Genomic DNA, 21405 nt, shown 5'->3' with positions numbered 1-21405 from the left:
TCAAAGTTCGACGCACTGTGCGTTCAGAGATGCTCTTAGGCCTACCTTGGTTGTAACGGGTGGCGATTTGAGTCACTGTTGCCTTTCTATCAGCTCGAACCAGTCTGCCCATTCTCCTCTGACCTCTGGCATCAACAAGGCATTTCCGCCCACAGAACTGCTGCTCACTGGATTTTTTTTCTTTTTCGGACCATTCTCTGTAAACCCTAGAGATGGTTGTGCGTGAAAATCCCAGTAGATCAGCAGTTTCTGAAATACTCAGACCAGCCCTTCTGGCACCAACAACCATGCCACGTTCAAAGGCACTCAAATCACCTTTCTTCCCCATACTGATGCTCGGTTTGAACTGCAGGAGATTGTCTTGACCATGTCTACATGCCTAAATGCACTGAGTTGCCGCCATGTGATTGGCTGATTAGAAATTAAGTGTTAACAAGAAGTTGGACAGGTGTACCTAATAAAGTGGCCGGTGAGTGTAATTGGCTCTCTATTGTTTAAATAAAAACATGCGTTCGTTTATACCAATAACCTGTAAAATAATAATTTCAGAAAGAATTTTCAGTTTGCTTTTCCAAAATCTCAGAAAACTTGAGACTGCCATTTGCATTTCAAGATAGTCTGCAGTCATCTGCTAGGCCTCAGACTTCAGATGGCCACTAAATAAGGCAATTGTGAAGTTAGAGGAGAAGGAACACTGCAGAAATTTCTAAATGCTTCACTGAGAGATCACTGGGAATTGTCACTTATGGGTATATTAAGAAATAATTCTACAATCTATTACCTAATAACTGATGGAGCCTAAAGCATGGGCATATGGATATTTATTTTTTTTCTATGTAATGTTGGTACACCAACTTTTTTTGACACTTTTACAAATTGTTTTTTCTATATGCTAGCTCATCAGGATAACATAATATTGTCTTAAAGCAAGGACATAAGGTTTTTAAACTTAATTGTCTTCCATTCGATTATCGATCCCGCAGTGGCAGAAACATTTGTTTTCATCTAAACAAGTCTTACATGGCCATTGTTGATGCTTTAGATGGTGACTCTTGAGAAATGAGATAATTCACAGTTGAAGGTTAAAGGACTTCCTGTTGTATGAGTGAAAGAATGGATCATTGTGTGCTCTCGAAGTTGAACAAAAATCAATGTTACACTAAGGGCAATCAACTCTACCCATAGAGTGATCTAGAATTGATCTGTATCAGTGTCCGTTTCCATTTTCTTTACCTTACCCTTTCTGCTATAACCTTGCTTTCCAAAACATCCGACAAACAAAGTCATGAATATATGTATGTTTGTTCTACAGAGCATCAAGTCTCTCTTCCTTCCTAAATTGAGTATTTGGTCTTATAAGCAATAAGAGTAATTCCCATAATCATGATATGTGTGTCCAAATGTCCTTTTGGATAAGTACTGTAGTCAATTCGTCCTTATATTATTACATTCCTATAATGAATATTCTTTTGAATGATATCATCGTATTGAAATTATTATTTTTTCTTTGCAGGTACAAGAGTTTGGTCACTGGAAAAAGGGCGAGAGCCGTTATCGCGGTTTTCTGGATTCTATCATTCGGTATAGGCTTGACCCCACTAATGGGCTGGAATTGCTTGGAAGCAGACTGTGGCAGAGGAGACAGCATTTTCGTTCAGAATCGCACTGTCTCGTGTTTATTTGAAAAAGTAGTTACAATGACTTACATGGTGTACTTCAACTTTTTTGGATGCGTTCTTCTTCCACTGTTGATCATGTTGGTGATCTACATCAAGATCTTCATGGTTGCCCGCAAGCAACTCAGGCAAATCGAACTCAAGTGTGTAGGTGCAGACAACTCAAGGACCACTCTCCAGAAAGAAGTGAACGCTGCCAAGTCTTTGGCCATTATTGTGGGCCTCTTTGCCTTTTGCTGGTTGCCTATCCACATACTGAACTGCATCACACTTTATGACCCCAATTTTCACAAGGAGAAACCAGAGTGGGCTATGTTCTTAGCTATTATATTGTCTCATGCCAACTCTGTGGTGAATCCTATCATATACGCCTACAAAATCAGAGACTTTCGTTACACCTTCCGTAAGATCATTTCAAAGTATCTTATCTGTAAAAAGGACAACTTTTCTAAATGCCCCAAGGGCAGCAATGGGAACTCCAGACACTTGCATATCAGTACTGTAAGCGCTAGCAACGCTTTTATGTGACCCCATACTTAGTCCAACTGTTTAACGCAACCCACATGGACGAAGCCCTTTGTGTTGCTGGACAGGTTACATGGACATCTACTGTAAATCTGATGGTGGGGCCATTATGGATATGATAATTGACCACTTTGCTGCTGCACTTTGTTTTTTTTTATACGTTCACCATTGTTTTTTTTTTATTAGAGGGTATTGCTGAAGTTTCCTTCTAACTCCTCTGCACTGACAAATGTTCTGGTTATATCAAACTCTTGTGATAAACTGTTCAATGCATGTATTTTACGGAACATTTATGAGGGACATGCACATAATCCCCAAAACTAATATTTCCACATAGAGTAAACAACCAAAGCCATGTATAGTCACAGTGGAAGGAAAGCTTCAGACCCATAGACGAATGTACATTAGTTTGTTTATAAAGCACATTATTTATACAGCCTTTTATACATTGGTTGGATGTAGAGTAAATTTTTATTGTTTTGTAGATATTTTTTCTTTTTAGAATTTTTTTTACTATTTGGACATCCTGTATACAGCTCAGTTTATTTAAAGATCTTGTATGTCAAGTCTGTGTATTTAGTCTACATGAAGGTGCGTAAGGTGATTATACAATAAGCTGATAAATGCTAATAAGTCCGAACCTGGAATGAGTTTCCTTGCAGAATAAGGAAAGGTAACAGTAAAACACTATTGTGTCTTATAAAATATATTCCATATGGAATTTCCATAAACATAAGGGACATTGAAGAAACCCCTCCATGAACTTTTATCTCTCTAAGGCCGGGATCACACATACGCGAGATACGGCCGAGTCTCGCAGGTGAAAACCCAGCTCTGGCGCTGGCACTTGGGAGCGGAGCGTGCAGCTCCATGTATTGCTGTGCGGCTGCACGCTCCGCTCCGGAGTGCCAGCGCCAGAGTTGGTTTTTCACCTGCGAGACTCGGCTGTATCTCGCGTAAGTGTGATCCCGGCCTTAGTCTGTGTGTATGTATTTGTACTGCAGGGTCGGTGTGTTATTATACTGTTATCTTTTCAGCACCATTCCGCTTCTGGCCTCTTCTGAATAACGTCATCGCTCTTCAGACTCTCCGGACCACTCTGTGCTCTATGCCTGAGCCGGAAGTCTAATTTAGGGCAGGTGCAGACCAGCGTATTTTCGGTCAGAGTGCGATCCAGCAAAACATTGGATCACCCTCCGACCAATGTTAGTCCAGAAGACCGTGCACATGTCACATTTTCCCTAGGACCAATCTAGTCCGAGGAAAGTATCGCTGCATGGCCGAGTTGGATCAGTATTCAAATTGAATTCGGCAATGCAAGTCAATGAGTCTGTGGCAAACATCGGACTTTACTCAGGTGACATGATTTCCATGAACTGACAGAATGGAAAAAATGGAGACATTTTTTGCTCCATTTTCTTCTCATTCGAGAGAATCGGATCATACTATGATCACACTCTGATCAAACTCTGCTCGGTGTCATACATGGTAGTCTGCACCTAGTCTTACAATGTAAATCTATGGAGCATCTTTCTGACACTCAATAAGCTTACATTGCAAAAGTCACTTCTGGGTCACGCAGAGCGCAGTGTGATCCGGCGAATCTAAAGAGCGGTGGCGTCAGTCAGAATAGCGGAACGGTGCTGTATACTGAAGAAAATGGTGGTAGGGGAGTATATTAATACACTGAAACTATACTAGATACACATGTACACAGATTTAGAGAAAAAAAAATAATGGGAGGGCTTTTTAAAGCAAAAATAAAATATATAAAAAGACAGATTATTGAAATCCAAAAACACAAGTTGCCTATAGGTGTGCTGGGAGGCATCACTTTTGCCGATCAGAATTTTGTATTAGTTGTATTCAGGGTCAGACTGGCCCATCAAAGAATGTTGGGTACCAGGGTCTAACACGATAATGACCCTCAAATATCTAGCAAAATATAAATCTTTCAAAAGGTGACTTTGGGTCCAGTCACTTGCCACTTTTGTAGGCGTACTCACAAATAAACCCTTTAGACCTTATAGACATGTAAACCAGTCATCATCTAGTGGGGCAAAGAAAACCTAATTATAGTGCATATTATATAGTAAATTAAGTGACTGCAGTGGAGATCAGGGGAGAAAATGTTGTCTCTCATCCAAGCTAAAGATGCGGAAGGAGGAAGAAAAGACCTATTTCCTGCTACAAGGAACCAAGGGTAGTAATTAGTAGCCCAAGTCCAATATTATACAAAATTCCTCAGCGTGAATTAATTGTTGGAAAATACCATCAATAGCCAACCATAATATTGATGTCATATCACATAGTTTTAATGACTTTCTTTAACAGGGTTGCAGGACAGTAAAAAATCAAGATTGCAGAAGAAATAGGGTTGTAAAAATACAGTAGCACCTTTGTTGATCAGGGACTGTGTGTGGTATTACATCGTCGTAATCCCATTCAAGTGGGTAGAGCCGAGCTGGAACCGATGTTTCTGCGAGGAGGCAGTCACGTTTCTCTATTCTCAGGCAACTCCATAAATGTACACATTCCAACTGTGTTTTAGGATATGGTCAGACGTTTGTGTGCAACAAAAAGTCTTCTATTTTTCAGGTGAGACTCACCCAATGAGTGCATAAAAATACAAAAAAATATGCCATTCTGATACTATCCCGTATGGCCTCCAGTTTTGATGGATCCATTGGAAACATTACTGTATTAGGAATTATATTATTTTTATAATCCTATAATAATAATTGGATGTTATGCGGATGTCAAAAATGGACATACGGAGGTGAAAATCAGACGTATAGGATACGATACAGATTGGCAATTTATTAAATGCAGGGCAGAACCCAGCCTTACTGGCAATACTATCGTGACTCTTGGCTCAATTCACCATTTCAAACACTTTGTGAGTTTCTTACTAATGACTGGACCCAAGAAGCACTCCGAGTCACTGGCTACATCTTACTTTGCTCTTAGCAGGGTTCAGTAGGAGAACAGCTGCGGTGCAGTCTTGTCCCAGAGGGCTAATCTTAGATTGGAACCAAATGAAAAGGTCAATGCTCATTCAAGGTCCAAGGGGCAAAGCACAAATCCTAAGTATCCAAAATAATTCTCGGGAGGTTGAAAAAAAAATAAAAATATATATATATATTTACATATTTGTACTATTTCGGTGATCACAGAAGAAAAACAAAGCAGATCACATGGTTAAAAAAATCCATTGTATGAGGGGTCTTATCGGGCTGTTAAGTTACTATTGTGTCATAGACAATCCGATGTTCTCTTTCATGGTGAAGGGCTACACATTACTGTGATCAGGGTTTATTTAGACAGTAATGATTTACAACATGAAGAAAATGGATTACACTGTGGGACTGTAAGGTCAGAAATACCCCCTATATCCTGTATATGTCCAGTATATACAGTCTGTATGTGCTCAACATAACTCTTGTACCCGTGAGGCTTGAGTATTGAACGTCCAAGCACTGGAACCCTACAAATCATGAGAACGGGCGTCTCCAAGCCCACTGTGAGACTGAACAGGTGATGAACATGTATAACCAACACTACATTCACTTCTACGGGACTGATGGAGCTAGTCATGCGTTAACTCCTGTAGTCCTATAGACAATAGTTGGAGGAGTAACTATCTCAGAGTTATGGGGCTTGCCAACATCAACAAAAAATAGTTTAAAGATAATAAATGGCATAAAATACCATGTATGATAAATAAATCCCAGTGCTCTCCTCCAATTTCTGCTTACTTCCCTGCACGGGCAACATGCCAATCACTGGCCATAGCGGTAAAAGGCCCAAGACCACTAAGGTCACCGAGTGCTGTACTGATCATGTAGGGTAGATGTCGTGACTGCTGCAGGAAGGTGAACAGAGACTGGTGGGAGCATCAAGGCTGTGGCACTGGAGTGTCAGGATTTATCAGGTTGGAATTTTTTGTTACTATTTGCACCCTTTAGGCTTTTTTTGCTTGATCCTGGAAAATCCCTTTAGGTTCGTCATTACCATGAGACTGATGTCAACTTAACACTCTTGGTCAACACCTACTTTTGCCATCTTGACCATTAGAAGGGTTGTCCACCCTGTAGCATACACACTGAGCGCCTCTGTGCGTGTATGTTCATTTCACTAGGAAGAGGGGAATAAGCCACTAGAAAAAGACTATTCTTGCCATAGGACCCCATATATATAGGACTTTCAAAAAGTTCCTTCAATTTTTTTTACTTATATGTACTGCCAGCTTTATCACATGGTGGTATCGCTATCCCAAATAGTTGAATGACAAAAGTCTGCTGCTTCTGTATATATATATTTTTTAGTATATAGCCATTGTAATGTGAGAGGCCGAGTGCCTTAGCCCATCACTAAAGTACAGGGATTCTGACATGTCTCCAAATCAAACCATTCTGAAACATATATAAGATTTAATTAAGGATAATAATAACTTTTTAATTTTTTTGTAAAAGTCAATTTCTATGTCAGGTTCAGTTTTGCAAAAAAGCATTTGTACTTGTACCGATCGTAGCTACATTTACAATAAACATAACTTCACGCTAAAAAAACACAGGTACAGGTAGTCCCCGACTTACGGACATCCGACTTGTGCACAACTTGTAGATATGAATCATGTTAAAAAATTAATACTCCCTGTAATGCTCAACTCTGCGGCCAGTCTGCTGCTCGCCGCCTGCCGTCTCTTCTTCTTTCTGCCTCAAGCTCTTCACTATGACCCAGGGCTTCCAGCCGCGTCCAAGGTATAAAAGTCACTGCATATTGTTAGGCTAGGGTCACATTGCGTTAGGGCAATCCGTTTAGCGCTAAGCGCTAGCGGATTGCGCTAACGCAATGTCTTTTTCAGGGTTGCGTTAAACATCCCCGCTAGCGCAGATCCCCGATCTGCGAGAGCGGGGAACGGACCTCGGGCGCGCCGCGGACGCTGCAAGCAGCGTCCGAGGCGCGCTACAAAAGAACGGCACATCGCTAGCGCGTGCCGAAAATGACATGCCCTAGCAATGCGCTTTAACATTGCGGGCAATGGGAGCGCTAACGAACGCGTTGCACGGCGTTAATTTCCCCGTGCAACGCTGTCCGTTAGCGCTCAGCCATAAACGCAATGTGACCCTAGCCTAAGATCGCAAAATCAAGGCATGTGCCGTGACCTCTGAAGCCTGTACGTGGTCATAAGTCCTGGTCTATAGTTACGAGCCTCAGTGTTTTATTAGCAGAAGATTATCACTACAGGACTAGGTGTCTTGTGCCTCCTAGTCCAGCCACGCTCCCAGCCAGCTTTTTGTCAATATACAGTGTACACAGAAAGCTGTAAATCACTGTTGTGGGCGTGGTTATACACAGCTCAGCATTCCGACCTCTGCTAAAGTTGCAGCAGAGAAAACTGTGATCACAACTGCTGCACCCAGCAAACTAAGTGATGCATAGCTGGAATCAGGATCTCTGTCCTTAGATCTTGCTGCTATGAAGGGGCCAAGGATGCAGCACGAAATGATGGAAAAAAGAGAAATGGGTGGTGTGAAACAAAAAGTGGGATGGCCTGAGAGGTCAGCAATGAGGTTTTTGTTTTACAGGACCTGTTCCAACTTGCATACAAATTCAGGTTGCGAACAAGTCTATAGTCCTTATCTACCATAATTCATAATCTGGGGACTGCCTGGACAAGTTCTTCAGTTACCTTCTGCCGGATTTAAAAAAAATAAAAATCTCTAAATTTACCAATTTTAATCATTTTTAAATATAATCAGATGAAATATTATGTTATAGTCATGAGACCTTTGACATAACTAAGAAATGACTGAATGAAAAAACTTGGCAGAAAAAGCAGTGACACATTTTCTGGAAACTATTTGCTCATAGGAGGAAATGCTCTTTTGAATATTGAAGAAGCGCTCCTGTACTTACAATTGCACATTTTGCCTTTCTACCATATAATTCTTCTCTTTTCTCTGCTCTATGTAGAAACAGGAAGTCTCTTGTCTCTGCATAAATCATTCCCCTATTCAATTCCTGACCCAGCTGCTCCCTCCACATCCTGCCAGGGACCTTTGCAATGATGTATGACTTATACAGGGAAAATTGACCTCCTGTTTCTACATAAAGCTTAGAAGGATTCAGCTAGTCAATTTTTATTCACGTGATGTCATAGACCTAATGGAAATTTTTTCTAACAAGCTATAAAGGCAAAATGAGCAATTGTAAGCGCGGAGTGCTATATAATATGATAAATGCAATATATTAAGAGGATAAAAACTTTGATGGGAGAAGGAGCGCTTCTTTAATTCCGCCATTGCATTAAATGTCTAATAAAGCTGCTTGAGTATAAAATGATAAATACCACTCCTTATACAATGTGTACCAGCAATGTAAGCTACAAATGATACTGACGGGAGCAACTCAGTATTTTCAATCCCTATTATCATGGTATTGTCCGAGAAAGGTCCATACCGTCTCCATTATAAGTGTAGAGAATGTCATCCCGGACTGGAAAATATGTACAATACGCCTCTCAGTGCAGTCGAAGACCATTTCACATGATATTATGTCACTGTTTTTGATAAAGTACCTTTATTTTAATACTGTGATTTTTTTTTTTTAATACTGTACTGTTTTGCACTTTATTGGGAAAATGCAGAATTTTACAATATTTATAAAGAACATGTTCATTTCAGTGATGTACATTCCTAGGAAATTCTGAAATGATCTTTTTGGTGTCAAGTCTGTTTTTAAGTCTTAACTTTATTTTACATAAAATCTAAAAAAAAAGAAAAAAAGGAGAATTGTTTCAACAACAACAACAACAACAACAACGTTACTTCACATATATTATATCAGCCCTTGTAATGTGATTTATATAGACTGGCGCATCTTCCTGCTGGTCTTCTCTGTACCCTGTGGGACCTGTTGAGTGGACAGGGTCGAAGGACCACCTGGAATATTAATGTGACTATCTGGACCATCTAGGACTTTTTGATGCACTGCTGTTTCTCACCATGTGATGTTGTTGTCGTGAAAGTTTTTGCACATACAAGACGCATTGATATGATTATGATAATCGATGATGCCTCAGATCAATTACTTTTTTTTATTTTACAAAAAAAGCCACCTTGCCTTGATTATTTAGGCTGAACCATATGTTACAATGTTCTCAATAGTTCAGCACTTTGCTTTTTGCCTTTTTTTCATGTATAAATAAAAGCACTAACATGGTCATTATTAGTAAGTGATTTCTCAGAAATGTACCTTGTACTGTGATGTGTTGTGTATATATTCCAAAATTCATGCACAGACCATTGAAAGGGTTGTCTCAAGTTCCCATGTGGTTAAAAGTGCAAAGTACTTGTAAATACAAGCAACTTTACAATTCACTTCTTCTGTATCACCAGGAATCTGTCACCAGTTTTTGGTACAAAATCTAAAAGCAACATGATGTAGGGGCAGAGACCCTGATTCTGGCAATGTGTCTCCTAGTATAACCACGCCACCACCACTGATTACAGCATTTAGAAGGCTGGAAGATGTAGGATACTCCCTGTCCCATTTGATCTGCACCCCCATGACGTCACTGCGGGCTGCCGACCGTTGTCTGCTAGCTACGGTGGCCTGTTAGACCATGCCAGGAGAATGGTCTAAAAGGCGCTCTATCACTGTAACACTGAGCGCTATAATGCATTGCAATACTAATGCATTATCGCTGTGATGAACGCAATAAAAGTTAAAGTCCCATAGAGGGAAAAAGTAAGAAGAACAAGATAAACTTAAAAAAAAGAAAGAAAATAAAGAACAAAAAAAATAAATTATATATATATATATATATATATATACATATATACACACACACACAGTATATATATATATATATATATATATATATATATATATATATATATATATATATATATATATACACACCAATAAATACATATATTTATGTAAAATAAATTTGGTATCGTCATGTCGAGAATTACCTGATCTATAAAAGCTTTTTCACTAATTAACCCCTTTAGCGAACACCATAATAAGAAATAAATATACGACTTGGCAACAAAAGATATGGTTTTTCATCATACCGCCAAAAAAAGTGGATTAAAAAGCAATAAAAAAATAGAAAGTAAATAAAAATAGCATAGCGGAAACCGCCATTTTGTCCCGCAAAAATCAAGCAGCCATTAAGTTCCATCAGCAGAGAAAAAAAAAAGTTATAGCTCTCAGTATAAAGCGATGCAAAAACAAATCTTTTTTCTATATTTTTTTATTGTGTAGAAGCAGCAAAACATAAAAAAAACTATATAATTGTGGTATCGCTGTAATCGTACTGACCCGCAGAATAAAACTACCTTATCAATTTTACCACATGCAGAACGGCATAAAGAAAACCCCCAAAAAACAATTCTAGAATTGGTTGTTTTTGTTCATACTGCCTCCCAAAAATTTAGATAAAAAGCAATCAAAAAATGTCATGTGCCAGAAAATGGTACCAGTAAAAACGTCAACCCGCAAAAGCAAGCCCTCACGTGACTGTCAGCAGAAATATGGAAAAATTAAAGATCTCAAAATATGGATATGTAAAACCTTTTTTTTTTTTGCAAAAAATATTTTTTTAGTGTGTGACAGCAGCCAAACACAAAAAAAAATAAATAAATCTGGTATCGCTGTAATCGCACCGACCAAAGAATAAAGTCGCCTAATCACTTATACCGCCCGAGGAACGGCCTAAAAAATAAATAAAAACCAATTCTTCACCTGCTGTTGATTTATTCTGCCTCCAAAAGATCGCAGTAAGGGTCGGCGCACATTTATCCTGTGCTCTGCGCTGAGCGCTTGCATCGGGGTTTCTGTGTAAATCTCTGAAATCTCAGACAGAACCTCTGGTGGAAGATTCCCTATAATGAGGCAGTTGGATGCACTGTGGACTCTGTCTGGCCTTTGATCCGGTGGTGTCCGTCTTTTTAAACGTGCATAAAAGCATGGTCGGACATATTTTTGTGCACATCTGAAAAAAACACAGCTGAACAGAGGCCAGAAAAAAACCAGATTAAGGCGTCACACTGGCGTGTTTTACGGACGTATGAGAAGTGCAGAAAATATGGATTGCATACGGTACCATGCTTGTCTATGGCCCAGCTCCTATCAGCCGTATTTTACTGATCCGTATTATACGGTCTTGTACGGCCGTAGAAAATCGCAGCATGCTGCGTTTGTCACCGTATTGCGCAAAAAATCTGCCAATGAAAGTCTATGGGGGCGAGAAAAATACGGATTACACACGGACCATGAGTGTGACTTGCGAGAAATACGCAGCGGTGTTCTATAGAAAAGCCGGTAATTCAGTGCGGTGTACAGTAAAATCACACTGACAGAATAGAATAGGTAGAATAAATGTGTACACATAGAATGTGTGTATATATATATATACCGTATATATATATATATATGTCAGTGAGACACACATATATATATATATATATATATATATATATATATATATATTCTGTATTTATATTTAATTCAGCGCGAGATATGTGAAAAGCCGGTAATTCAATTGCCGGCTTTTCATTTCTCCTTCCCAAACCCGACAGGATATGAGACATGGTTTACATACAGTAAACCATCTCATATCCCTTTTTTTTACATATTCCTCTTTAGTAATGTAACAAGTGTCTGTGTGTAAAATTTTGAAGCTCTAGCTATTAAAGGGTTAAATCCCGGAAAAAATTGGCGTGGGCTCCCGCACAATTTTCTCCGCCAGAGTTGGAAAGCCAGTGACTGAGGGCAGATATTAATAGCCTAGGGAGGTACCATGGTTATAGGACCCCCCCTGGCTAAAAACATCTGCCCCAGCCACCCCAGAAAAGGCACATAAAAAACGGACCATATTTTTATATGTTATGTCTGACCCCGGCCTTAGATGAGTTCATTGAGAAGTGTAGCTTGTAAAATAGGGTCACTTATGCTGTTCTGGCACTTCTGGGGCTCTGCCAATGTGACATGGCGCCCACAAACCATTCCAGCAAAATCTGAACTCCAATATAGTGCTTCTTTGCTTCTGAGCTTTGCACTGTGCCTCAAAAGTAGTTTTCATCTACATATGGGGTATTGGTGTGTTTTTGGAGAAATTGCGTAACAAATTGTATACTTCATTTTCTCCTTTTTTTTTTTTAAATCCCTTTTGAATACAGAGGACCAAAGCAACATTTTAGTGGGAAAAAAATGGTAATTTTCCATTGACTAAGCCCAATGTTATAGAATTCTGTGAATCACCTGAGGGTTAAAAATGGTCACTACACCCCTAGATGAATTCCGCAAGAGGTGTAGTTTCAAAAATAGCATTACCTGTGGGGGTTTCTGCTGTTGTTTGATATGTCAGGGGCTCTTAAACTGTGAAATGACATATGCAAATTAATCCAAACAAAATTGCGGTCCAGATTTATATTAGCGCTCTGAGCCCTGCCATGTGTCCAAACAGTAGTTTTCCACCACATATGGGGTATCGAAGTACTTAGGTGAACTCGCACAAAAAAGTTTGGGATCCATTTTCAACTATGTCTTTCGTCAAAAAAAAAAATTGGGGGCTAAAGCAACATTTGTGCGGGAAAAATATCTTTTCATTTTCATGGCTCAACATCATAAAATTCTATGAAGTAACTGTGGGATCAAGTTTCTCGCCACACCTCTAGATAAGTTATTGAGGGTTGTAGTTTCCAAAATGGGGTCACTTAAGAGGGGTTTCCACTGTTTAGACACTTCATGGCCTCTGCAAATGCGACATGGCTACCACTATTCCAGTCAATTTTGTGCTCCAAAAGTCAAATGGTGATTTTTCACTTCCAAGCCCTGCCCTGCACCCAAACAGTAGTTTTCCACCACATTTCAGGAGATATTTCAGTCACATAGGCCTCTCAAAGTAACTTCAAATAGCATGTGGTCCCTAAAAAAAATTGTTGTAAAAATTAGAAATTGCTGATACACTTTTAACCCTTCTAACTTCCTGACAAAAAAAAAAATGTTTAAAAAAAGATGCTGAGGTAGAGTAGACATGTGGTAAATTTTATTTTTTAAATATTATTTCTGATATAATTATCTGGTTTAAAGACATAAAAATTCAAAGCTGGAAAGTTTGCTAAATTTTCGATATCTTCATAAATAAACGCAAATCATATCATATCAACCAAAATTTACCACTAACATGAAGTACAACATGTCACGAAGAAATATTCTCAGAATTACCGGGATATATTGAAGGGTTCCAGAGTTATTACCACATAACTTGACAGTGGTCAGAATTGAAAAAATTGGCCTGGTCATGAAGGTGAAAACAGGCTTGGGGGAGAAGGGATTAATTCACCAAGCAGGATGGAACTTAATCTTTTAATAAAATCTGTATTTTAGAACGACAATATGAGATGGATCTGTTTCCAAAAAATGTATTGTCAGCAGATAAAACATGATTAAAGATGGAATTTAGTGATATCATATATATCACTTCTTTATGGGTGAGAAGATTACACTTTTTTACTGAATAATAAAGTGCAAGCATGATCAAACGAGAGAAATACGGCCTCCTATTTTTCCTGGGCAACACTTCTTGTGTAGTTTTAGGCCAGGTTCAGACATAAATGACACATAATGAACGCATATATAAGGCTGGAAGTTCTGGTGAGGAAACCCACACTGACACCGTACATGGATTGTGAAATGTGGCCAGCAATTATTTTTATTATCTGTGTCAGGTCTTGTTTTTTTGTATGACGAGCTGATCATTTGATTAACATCAAATTTGGGGGATAAGCAACGCTTTGGTAGATTTTTATTGCGTTTTTAGGGAGGTGTAGTGTCGGAAAAAAGAACAATTCTGTCATTTTAATTTTTCTCTATACAAAGTTTACTGGATGAGTTAATTATTATTATATGCAATGATACCACATTTTTTATTTTTTTGGTGGGGAGAGGAGGCGATTTGAATTATTATATTTTTGATAAAGGATTTTGTATTTTTAAAAGCTTTGTTATATTTTTTCAAAATAATTAAGAGCAGTGATTGGTGCTCAGTACAGGCTACTGCTGTTAGGAACAGATGTTGGCAATTTACCATAGCCAGCATGTACTGCACATGGACGGAGCTGAGCTCCTCAGCCTCCTCCACATTCAGTGACCCCTGTTCGGCATATGTGTCCGTTATTAATAGCCGCTCACTCCAGTAAAATAATTCCCTTGAAGCCAGAGTAGCCAGTTTTTTTTTCTGGACAACTTGCCCTCAAATCATGGTCAGACGACATTTTTTCCGCACACACTAGAAAACCATATAATTAAGAATCATTAGGATTTTAGATAATACAGCACAAATTTTGATATGAAGACATTAGCTGCAGTCACTGTGAACTGTAAAATGATGATAATTACAGTCATATCAATCTGACAAGATTCCAAAAAAAGCACAAATCAAGTTTATTTTAAAAGAAATATGTCAGCAAGCTTTTTGCTATTTTACCTGAGTGCAAAATAATAAAAGGGCAGAGACCCTGATTCCAGGGATGTGTCACTTGCTCAGCAGTTTGCTCTAGTTTCAATACAATCAGTGTCTTATCATCAGGAGATTATCACCACAGGACTAGATGTCTCGTGCTAGACAGTCCAGCTAGTCTGTATAGCCCTGCCCCCACCGATTGGCAGGTTGCAGACAATGTATAGTGGACACATGAAGCTACCAATCAGGGGTAGGAATGGAGTTATACACAGCTCAGCATTCATGGCACTGCCAGATCTTTAGTAGAGGAACCGGGGATTATATCAAAATTGCACAAAGCAGTCCAGTAAATTATACTTCACTGAAATCAGTCTCTCTGCCCCTACATCATGCTGTTCTCAGATTCCATAGCAAAAATCTGCTGACGTATTCCCTTTAAGGACAGGGGAAAAAAGTTCCCCACTTTTACAGATTGTCCAGGAATTTGTGGATGGATGGCAACCTGCTGTAAGCCTAATAGTAGACTCATGCGTCCTATTCTGTACAAAGCACTACAAGTATGTAGGCTGCAAAGCCTGGTTCAGTTGTGTTACACAGTACAGATTTTCTGGGCAGCCTGTCAGGTATTAGCTGAAGGGTGAGAAAACTGGGCAATTGTCCAGAGCTTTTATCTCCAAAGGGCCCCCAAGCCTTTAAAAGCCAGAAACTGCACTGATCATACCATACCTGCATTATCAGTGCAGTTTCCATGCTTTAAATGGTGACATCATGGTCACGTGCCAAAAGGTGGAGGAGAGAGTTTAGTAAGTTCTCTACACTGTGTTTGTGTAACATGCAATGTGTATGTATGTGTATATAGGGTGGGTATGGAAAGTATTCAGACGCCTTTAAATTTGTTACTCTTTGCTTCATTGCAGCCATTTAGTAAATTGAAAAAAGTTCATTTTTTTCTCATTAATGTACACTCTGCACCCCATCTTGACTGAAAATAAAAAACAGAAATGTAGAAATTTTTGCAAATTTATTAAAAAAGAAAAACTGAAATATCACATGGTCATAAGCAGAGGTGTCAAACTGCATTCCTCGAGGGCCGCCAACAGGTCATGTTTTCAAGATTTCCTTGTATTGCACAGGTGATAATTTAATCACCTGCACAGAATGATTCCAGCACCTTGTGGAATGCTAAGGAAATCCTGAAAACATGACCTGTTGGCGGCCCTCGAGGAATGCAGTTTGACACCTCTGGTAATAAGTATTCAGACTAGTGATGAGGGAATATACTCGTTACTTGAGACTTCTCGAGCACGCTCGGGTGTCCTCCGAGTATTTTTTAGTGCTCGGAGATTTAGTTTTCCTCACCGCAGCTGAATGATTTACATCTGTTAGCCAGCATAAGTACATGTGGGGGTTGCCTGGTTGCTAGGGAATCCCCACATGTAATCAAGCTGGCTAAGAGATGTAAATCATTCAGCTGCGGTGAGGAAAACTAAATTTCCGAGCGCTAAAAAAAATACTCGGAGGACATCCGAGCGTGCTCGGGAGATCTCGAGTAACGAGTATATTCGATCATCACTAATTTAGACCCTTTGCTCAGCATTCAGTAGAAGCACCCTTTTGAGCTAGTACAGCCATTAGTCTTCTTGGGAATGATGCAACAAGTTTTTCACACCTGGATCTGGGGATTCTGCCATTCTTCCTTGCAGATCCTCTCCAGCTCCGTCAGGTTGGATGGTAAACGTTGGTGGACAGCCATTTTCAGGTCTCTCCAGAGATGTTCAATTGGGTTTAGGTCAGGTCTCTGGCTGGGGCAGTCAAGAATGGTCACAGAGTTGTTCTGTAGCCACTCCTTTGTTATTTTAACTGTGTGCTAAGGGTCATAGACTTGGCCGAAGGTTCACCTTCCAACAAGACAGAGGTCCAGAGCACTCTGGAAGAGGTTTTCATCCAGGTTATTTTTGTACTTAGCCGCAATTATGTTTCCTTCAATGACAACCAGTTGTCCTGTCCCTGCAGCTGAAAAACACCCCCATAGCATGATGCTGCCACCACCATGTTTCACTGTTGGAAATGTATTAGGCAGGTGATGAGCTGTGCCTGGTTTTCTCTACACATACCGCTGAGAATTATCACCAAAAAGGTCTATCTCCGTCTCATCAGACCAGAGAATCTTATTTCTCACAGGCCGGGGTCACACTTGCAAGTGCAATGCGAGAAACTCACACGAGTCTCTCGCATCAATACCCGACACTGCCGCCGGGCACTCAGGAATGGAGCTGATCAGCTGCATAGAAATACATGCAGCCGCATGCTCCAGTCCCTAGTGCCGGCGGCAGTGTCGGGTATTGATGCGGGAGATTCGTGTGAGTTTCTCGCATTGCTCTCGCAAGTGTGACCCTGGCCATAGTCTGGGAGTCCTTCATGTGTTTTTTTAGCAAACTCTCTGCAGGCTTTCATATGTCTTGCACTGAGGAGAGGCTTTCGTTGGGCTACTCTGCTATAAAGGCCCGACTGGTGGAGGGCTGCAGTGATAGTTGACTTTGTGGAACTTTCTCCCAAGTCCCTACTGCATCTCTGGAGCTCAGCCACAGTGATCTTAGGGTTCTTCTTTACCTCTCTCACCAAGGCTCTTCTCCCACGATTGCACAGTTTGGCTGGACGGTGGTCCCAAACTTCTTCCATTTCAGGATTATGGAGGCCACTGTGCTCTTAGAAACCTTAGGTACTGCAGAAATTCTCTTGTAACCTTGGCCAGATCTGTGCCTTGCCACAATTCTGTCTCTGAGCTCCTTGGCCAGTTCTATTGATCTCATGATTCTCATTTGGTCTGAAATGCACTGTGAGCTGTGAGGTCTTAGGCTAAGTGCACACGTTGCGGATTCGCAGCGGTTTTTTCCGTGCAGAAACGCTGCAGATCCGCAAGTGATTTACAGTACAATGTAAATCAATGAAAAAAAAAATGCTGTGCTAATGGTGCGGAAAATTCCGCACGGAAAAGCTGTGGATTAAAAGAAGTAGCATGTCACTTATTTTTTGCGGATCTGCAGCATTTTTGTACCCAATCAATTATAGAAATCCTCAGGAGTAAAAAAGCTTGAAATCCGCACAAAATCCACAGTAAATACACACAAAATCCCCATAAAAAACGCATCAAATCCGCATCTGCGTTTCCTGCCAAGAGATGCAGAATCCGCACAAAAAATTCTAGAGGCAAATCCTCAACGTGTGCACATAGCCTTATATAGACAGGTGTGCGCCTTTCCAAATCAAGTCCTATCAGTTTAATTAAACACAGCTGGACTCCAATGAAGGAGTAGAACCATCTCAAGGAGGATCACAAGGAAATGGACAGCATGTGACTTAAATATGAGTGTCTGAGCAAAGGGTCTGAATACTTATGACCATGTGATATTTCAGTTTTTCTTTTTTTATTAAATTTGCAAAAAGTTCTACATTTGTTTTTTTTTCAGTCAAGATGGGGTGCAGAGTGTTCATTACTGTAATGTGAAAAAAAATGAACTTTTTCAAATTTACCAAATGGCTGCAATGAAACAGAGTAAAAAATTTAATTGGGTCTGAAAACTTTCCGTACCCACTGTAGGTAACATTCAGCGTGTGTAATTTAGTGTGTATTTGTAAAAGGTAAAACATTCAAACGTTCTACATCTAAAACAAATTGAGCTTTGGAAAAAAAACTGCGCTGAAGAAAAATAAAACTACAACAAAAATATAAAAATTCATATATTACGGTACATCTGTAAAAATAACCATTCTTTTACCTGGTTGTAAGAAAAAAAATCAAGAAAAAAAATTACTGAAAAGGAGCCCTTCTGAGGAGAGAGGAGAAGAAAAAAACAAAAAAAACCCACACTAAATAGATATCTTGAATGTGTACAACTTTGTTACAGCTTAATCAGCCTGCTGCTGGTCCGGACATCCTAATCAGGTGCCATTTTGTAAGACAGCTGAAAAAACAAACAAAAAAAGGAGTGCCAGCAGAAGAGAATATTGCGTCCACACAGGGAGATGGGGAGTTGAAGGATTGAAGCTCCACTTACTTTGTAGGGGGGGAGGAAATATTCCTATCACCCTTCCTCCAGGTCAGCCTCTCTTCCTTGCACATAGATTAATGCAGTGCAAGTTAATCTTTGTACGGGAGCGATTTCCAATCCAGCAAGAGAGTCACAAAATTAATTTAATGGATAAAAAGACTTTTTCAGCTCAATAAGGCTGCTTTCACACTAGCGTCATACAACGCACGTCGCAATGCGTCGTTTTGGAGAAAAAACGCATCCTTTTTTCTCCATACACTTGCATTAGCGACGCATTGCCACACGTTGCATCCGTCGTGCGACGGATGCGTCGTGTTGTGGCGGACCGTCGGCATGTAACTTTTTTTGTGCGTCGTGTCTGCCATTTCCGACCACGCATGCTCGGCCGGAACTCCGCCCCCTCCTCCCCGGACATTACAATGGGGCAGCGGATGCGTTGAAAAACTGCATCCGCTGCCCCCGTTGTGTTTTTTTTTTCACTGCATGCGTCGGTGCGTCGTACGACGCTAGTGTGAAAGTAGCCTAACAAATAAATAAATAGAGCAAGGAGGAGAGGCTGACTTGGAAGAAGGGGGGATAGGAATCTTTCTCCCCCCTACAAAGTGGAGCTTCAATTCTTCAACTCCCCATCTCTCCGTGTGGACTCATTGTGCTCTTCGGTTGGCGTGCCTTTTTTTTGTTTGTTTTTTTTTTCAGCTGTTTTACCTTATTATAATGATTTCTCTTATTTTCTGCTAATAAAAAATATCTGACGAGATAGTTTAAATATGTTGTAAGCCAAAGGTGGATTTACAAAATAATGAAAAATCAAATTTAGATTTTTAGGCCCAAAAACAGTAACAATGCAGTGATGCCTCACCACCAACAGAGCTGCCGCCTCACCACCACCCGAGCTGCCGCCTCACCACCACCAGAGCTGCCGCCTCACCACCACCAGAGCTGCTGCACCCCTGACCTTCTGTCTCTTCCCCATTATCCCATAGAATGTAAGTCCGCAAGGACAGGGTCCTCTCCCCTCTGTACCAGTCTGTCACTGTAAACGTGCTTACTGTAAACGATATCTATAACTCTGTAGGTAACCCCTTTCTCATGTACAGCACCATGGAATTAATGTCTCTATATAAATAATAATAATGATAAGAATCTGCATAACTAATCATATCCTAAATAGCTGCAAGTCAAATTTATGTATGAGATGAAAGTCTATAAAATGATGGTAGTATCACATTTGAAGAAATCGTGGATGGTGAGATATGGAGCCTGAATATCAAAAGTTTTAAACATTGTGACCCTTTTGCTCATCAGTTTAGTATTAACTAATCCAAGAGGAAATTTTAGTTGACACTTTGCGTCTCTAGTAGGAAAATAATGTTATACCTAGAACGTCATCTCTTCTGGAGGAAATACAGTTATATGTTACTCTTACTACTAACAAATGTTGCCATATCTGCCATGTCAAAATGTGATGCAATTAAAGTATGAGCCACAAGATGAAACATCAGTTCTCAGGAAAAAAAAAGGTTTTAGATGAAGCAAGAATTCATGTAACATCCTTTATGTTCTGTTGACAATCATGTTGTCATCCCATAAAACATTTTTGTGCACTTTATTCATGGTGGCTTTCACACACGCACACGTTTGCCTTTTAGAATAATGCAAAGTCGCATGTGCTGAATATTAGCTTCATCTGCCATTTTGTTTATGCTTGAAAAAGGCCGCTTGCTGGCCGAAACGTTGCTTTCATGATGCATTTTGGATGAATAAAGGAAATAGAATCATCTCTCTGGTGCCTTGGATACAATTTATCTCTGAATATTAGCTTTGGTTGTATTTCATGTAATCTAACACAGTAATCTTTAAGAGATCACCATAGACCACAGCATTTCCTGCAGATACGAGAAGAAGATGTGGCCTTAGTGCAAATAATAACATTAAGCTTGTTAACTTCCAATGGAATTGTCACACAAAACCAAGACGTCCAATTTAGGATATAGGAATATGGTTTAAAGCTCATGCCACAATTTTTGCTTTCCAATAAAGAAGAGACTAATGCTATGTTTCCACCACTTCCCATTTCAAACTTTTGAAGGGAGAAAGGATATCATCACCCTGGAGCCTTTTCCAGACATAGATGCCTCTGAGAATCTGCCTCCAGAGCTTATTTTAAATGAAAGGAGGCATTACCAGTGTGAGACATGTAATGACTGACAGTCTGCTCCCCTGATCTACATGTCTCACAGTGGTAACTTTACCTTCCATTTACAATAATCTCTGGAGGCAGATTCTCAGGGAGATCTATGCCCGGCCCATAGATCTTAACAGCTCAATTACATATTAAAAAAACATGGCTTTCTATGATATAAGACATTAGATCACAGATATCAAGGTATCATTTTATTGAGCTTCCTATGACCTACATGCCCATACAGATGGCTTAGGCTACTTTCACACATCCGTCGGTACGGGGCCGTAGCAAACCGTCGGCCCGACATACGTTGTGCTAAATGTAGCACAACGTGGGCAGCGGATGCAGTTTTACAACGCATCCGCTGCCCATTGTGAGTTCTGGGGAAGAGGGGGTGGAGTTTTGGCTGCGCATGCGCGGTCGGAAATGGTGGACCCGAGGCACAAAAAAAGTTACACTGAACTTTTTTTGTGCGTCGCGGCCGACAAA

At 40.0% G+C, this 21405-nt stretch overlaps 1 protein-coding gene across 1 annotated transcript in view; it reads left to right on the top strand.

Annotated features, from left to right (window-relative positions):
• The window catches only part of ADORA2B (adenosine A2b receptor), an 85404-nt gene extending 82565 nt beyond the window's left edge, over positions 1–2839 (top strand). The window contains exon 2 of the mRNA XM_077294249.1: positions 1514–2839. Coding sequence (XP_077150364.1) covers positions 1514–2204 — 691 coding nt within the window. The 3' untranslated portion in view covers positions 2205–2839. The remainder of the gene's footprint in view (positions 1–1513) is intronic.
• The last annotated feature ends 18566 nt before the right edge of the window (positions 2840–21405 follow it).

The sequence above is a fragment of the Ranitomeya variabilis genome, chromosome 3, assembly GCF_051348905.1.
Source record: "Ranitomeya variabilis isolate aRanVar5 chromosome 3, aRanVar5.hap1, whole genome shotgun sequence".
Taxonomy (NCBI): domain Eukaryota; kingdom Metazoa; phylum Chordata; class Amphibia; order Anura; family Dendrobatidae; genus Ranitomeya; species Ranitomeya variabilis.
This window is presented reverse-complemented; position numbering and strand designations above follow the sequence as displayed.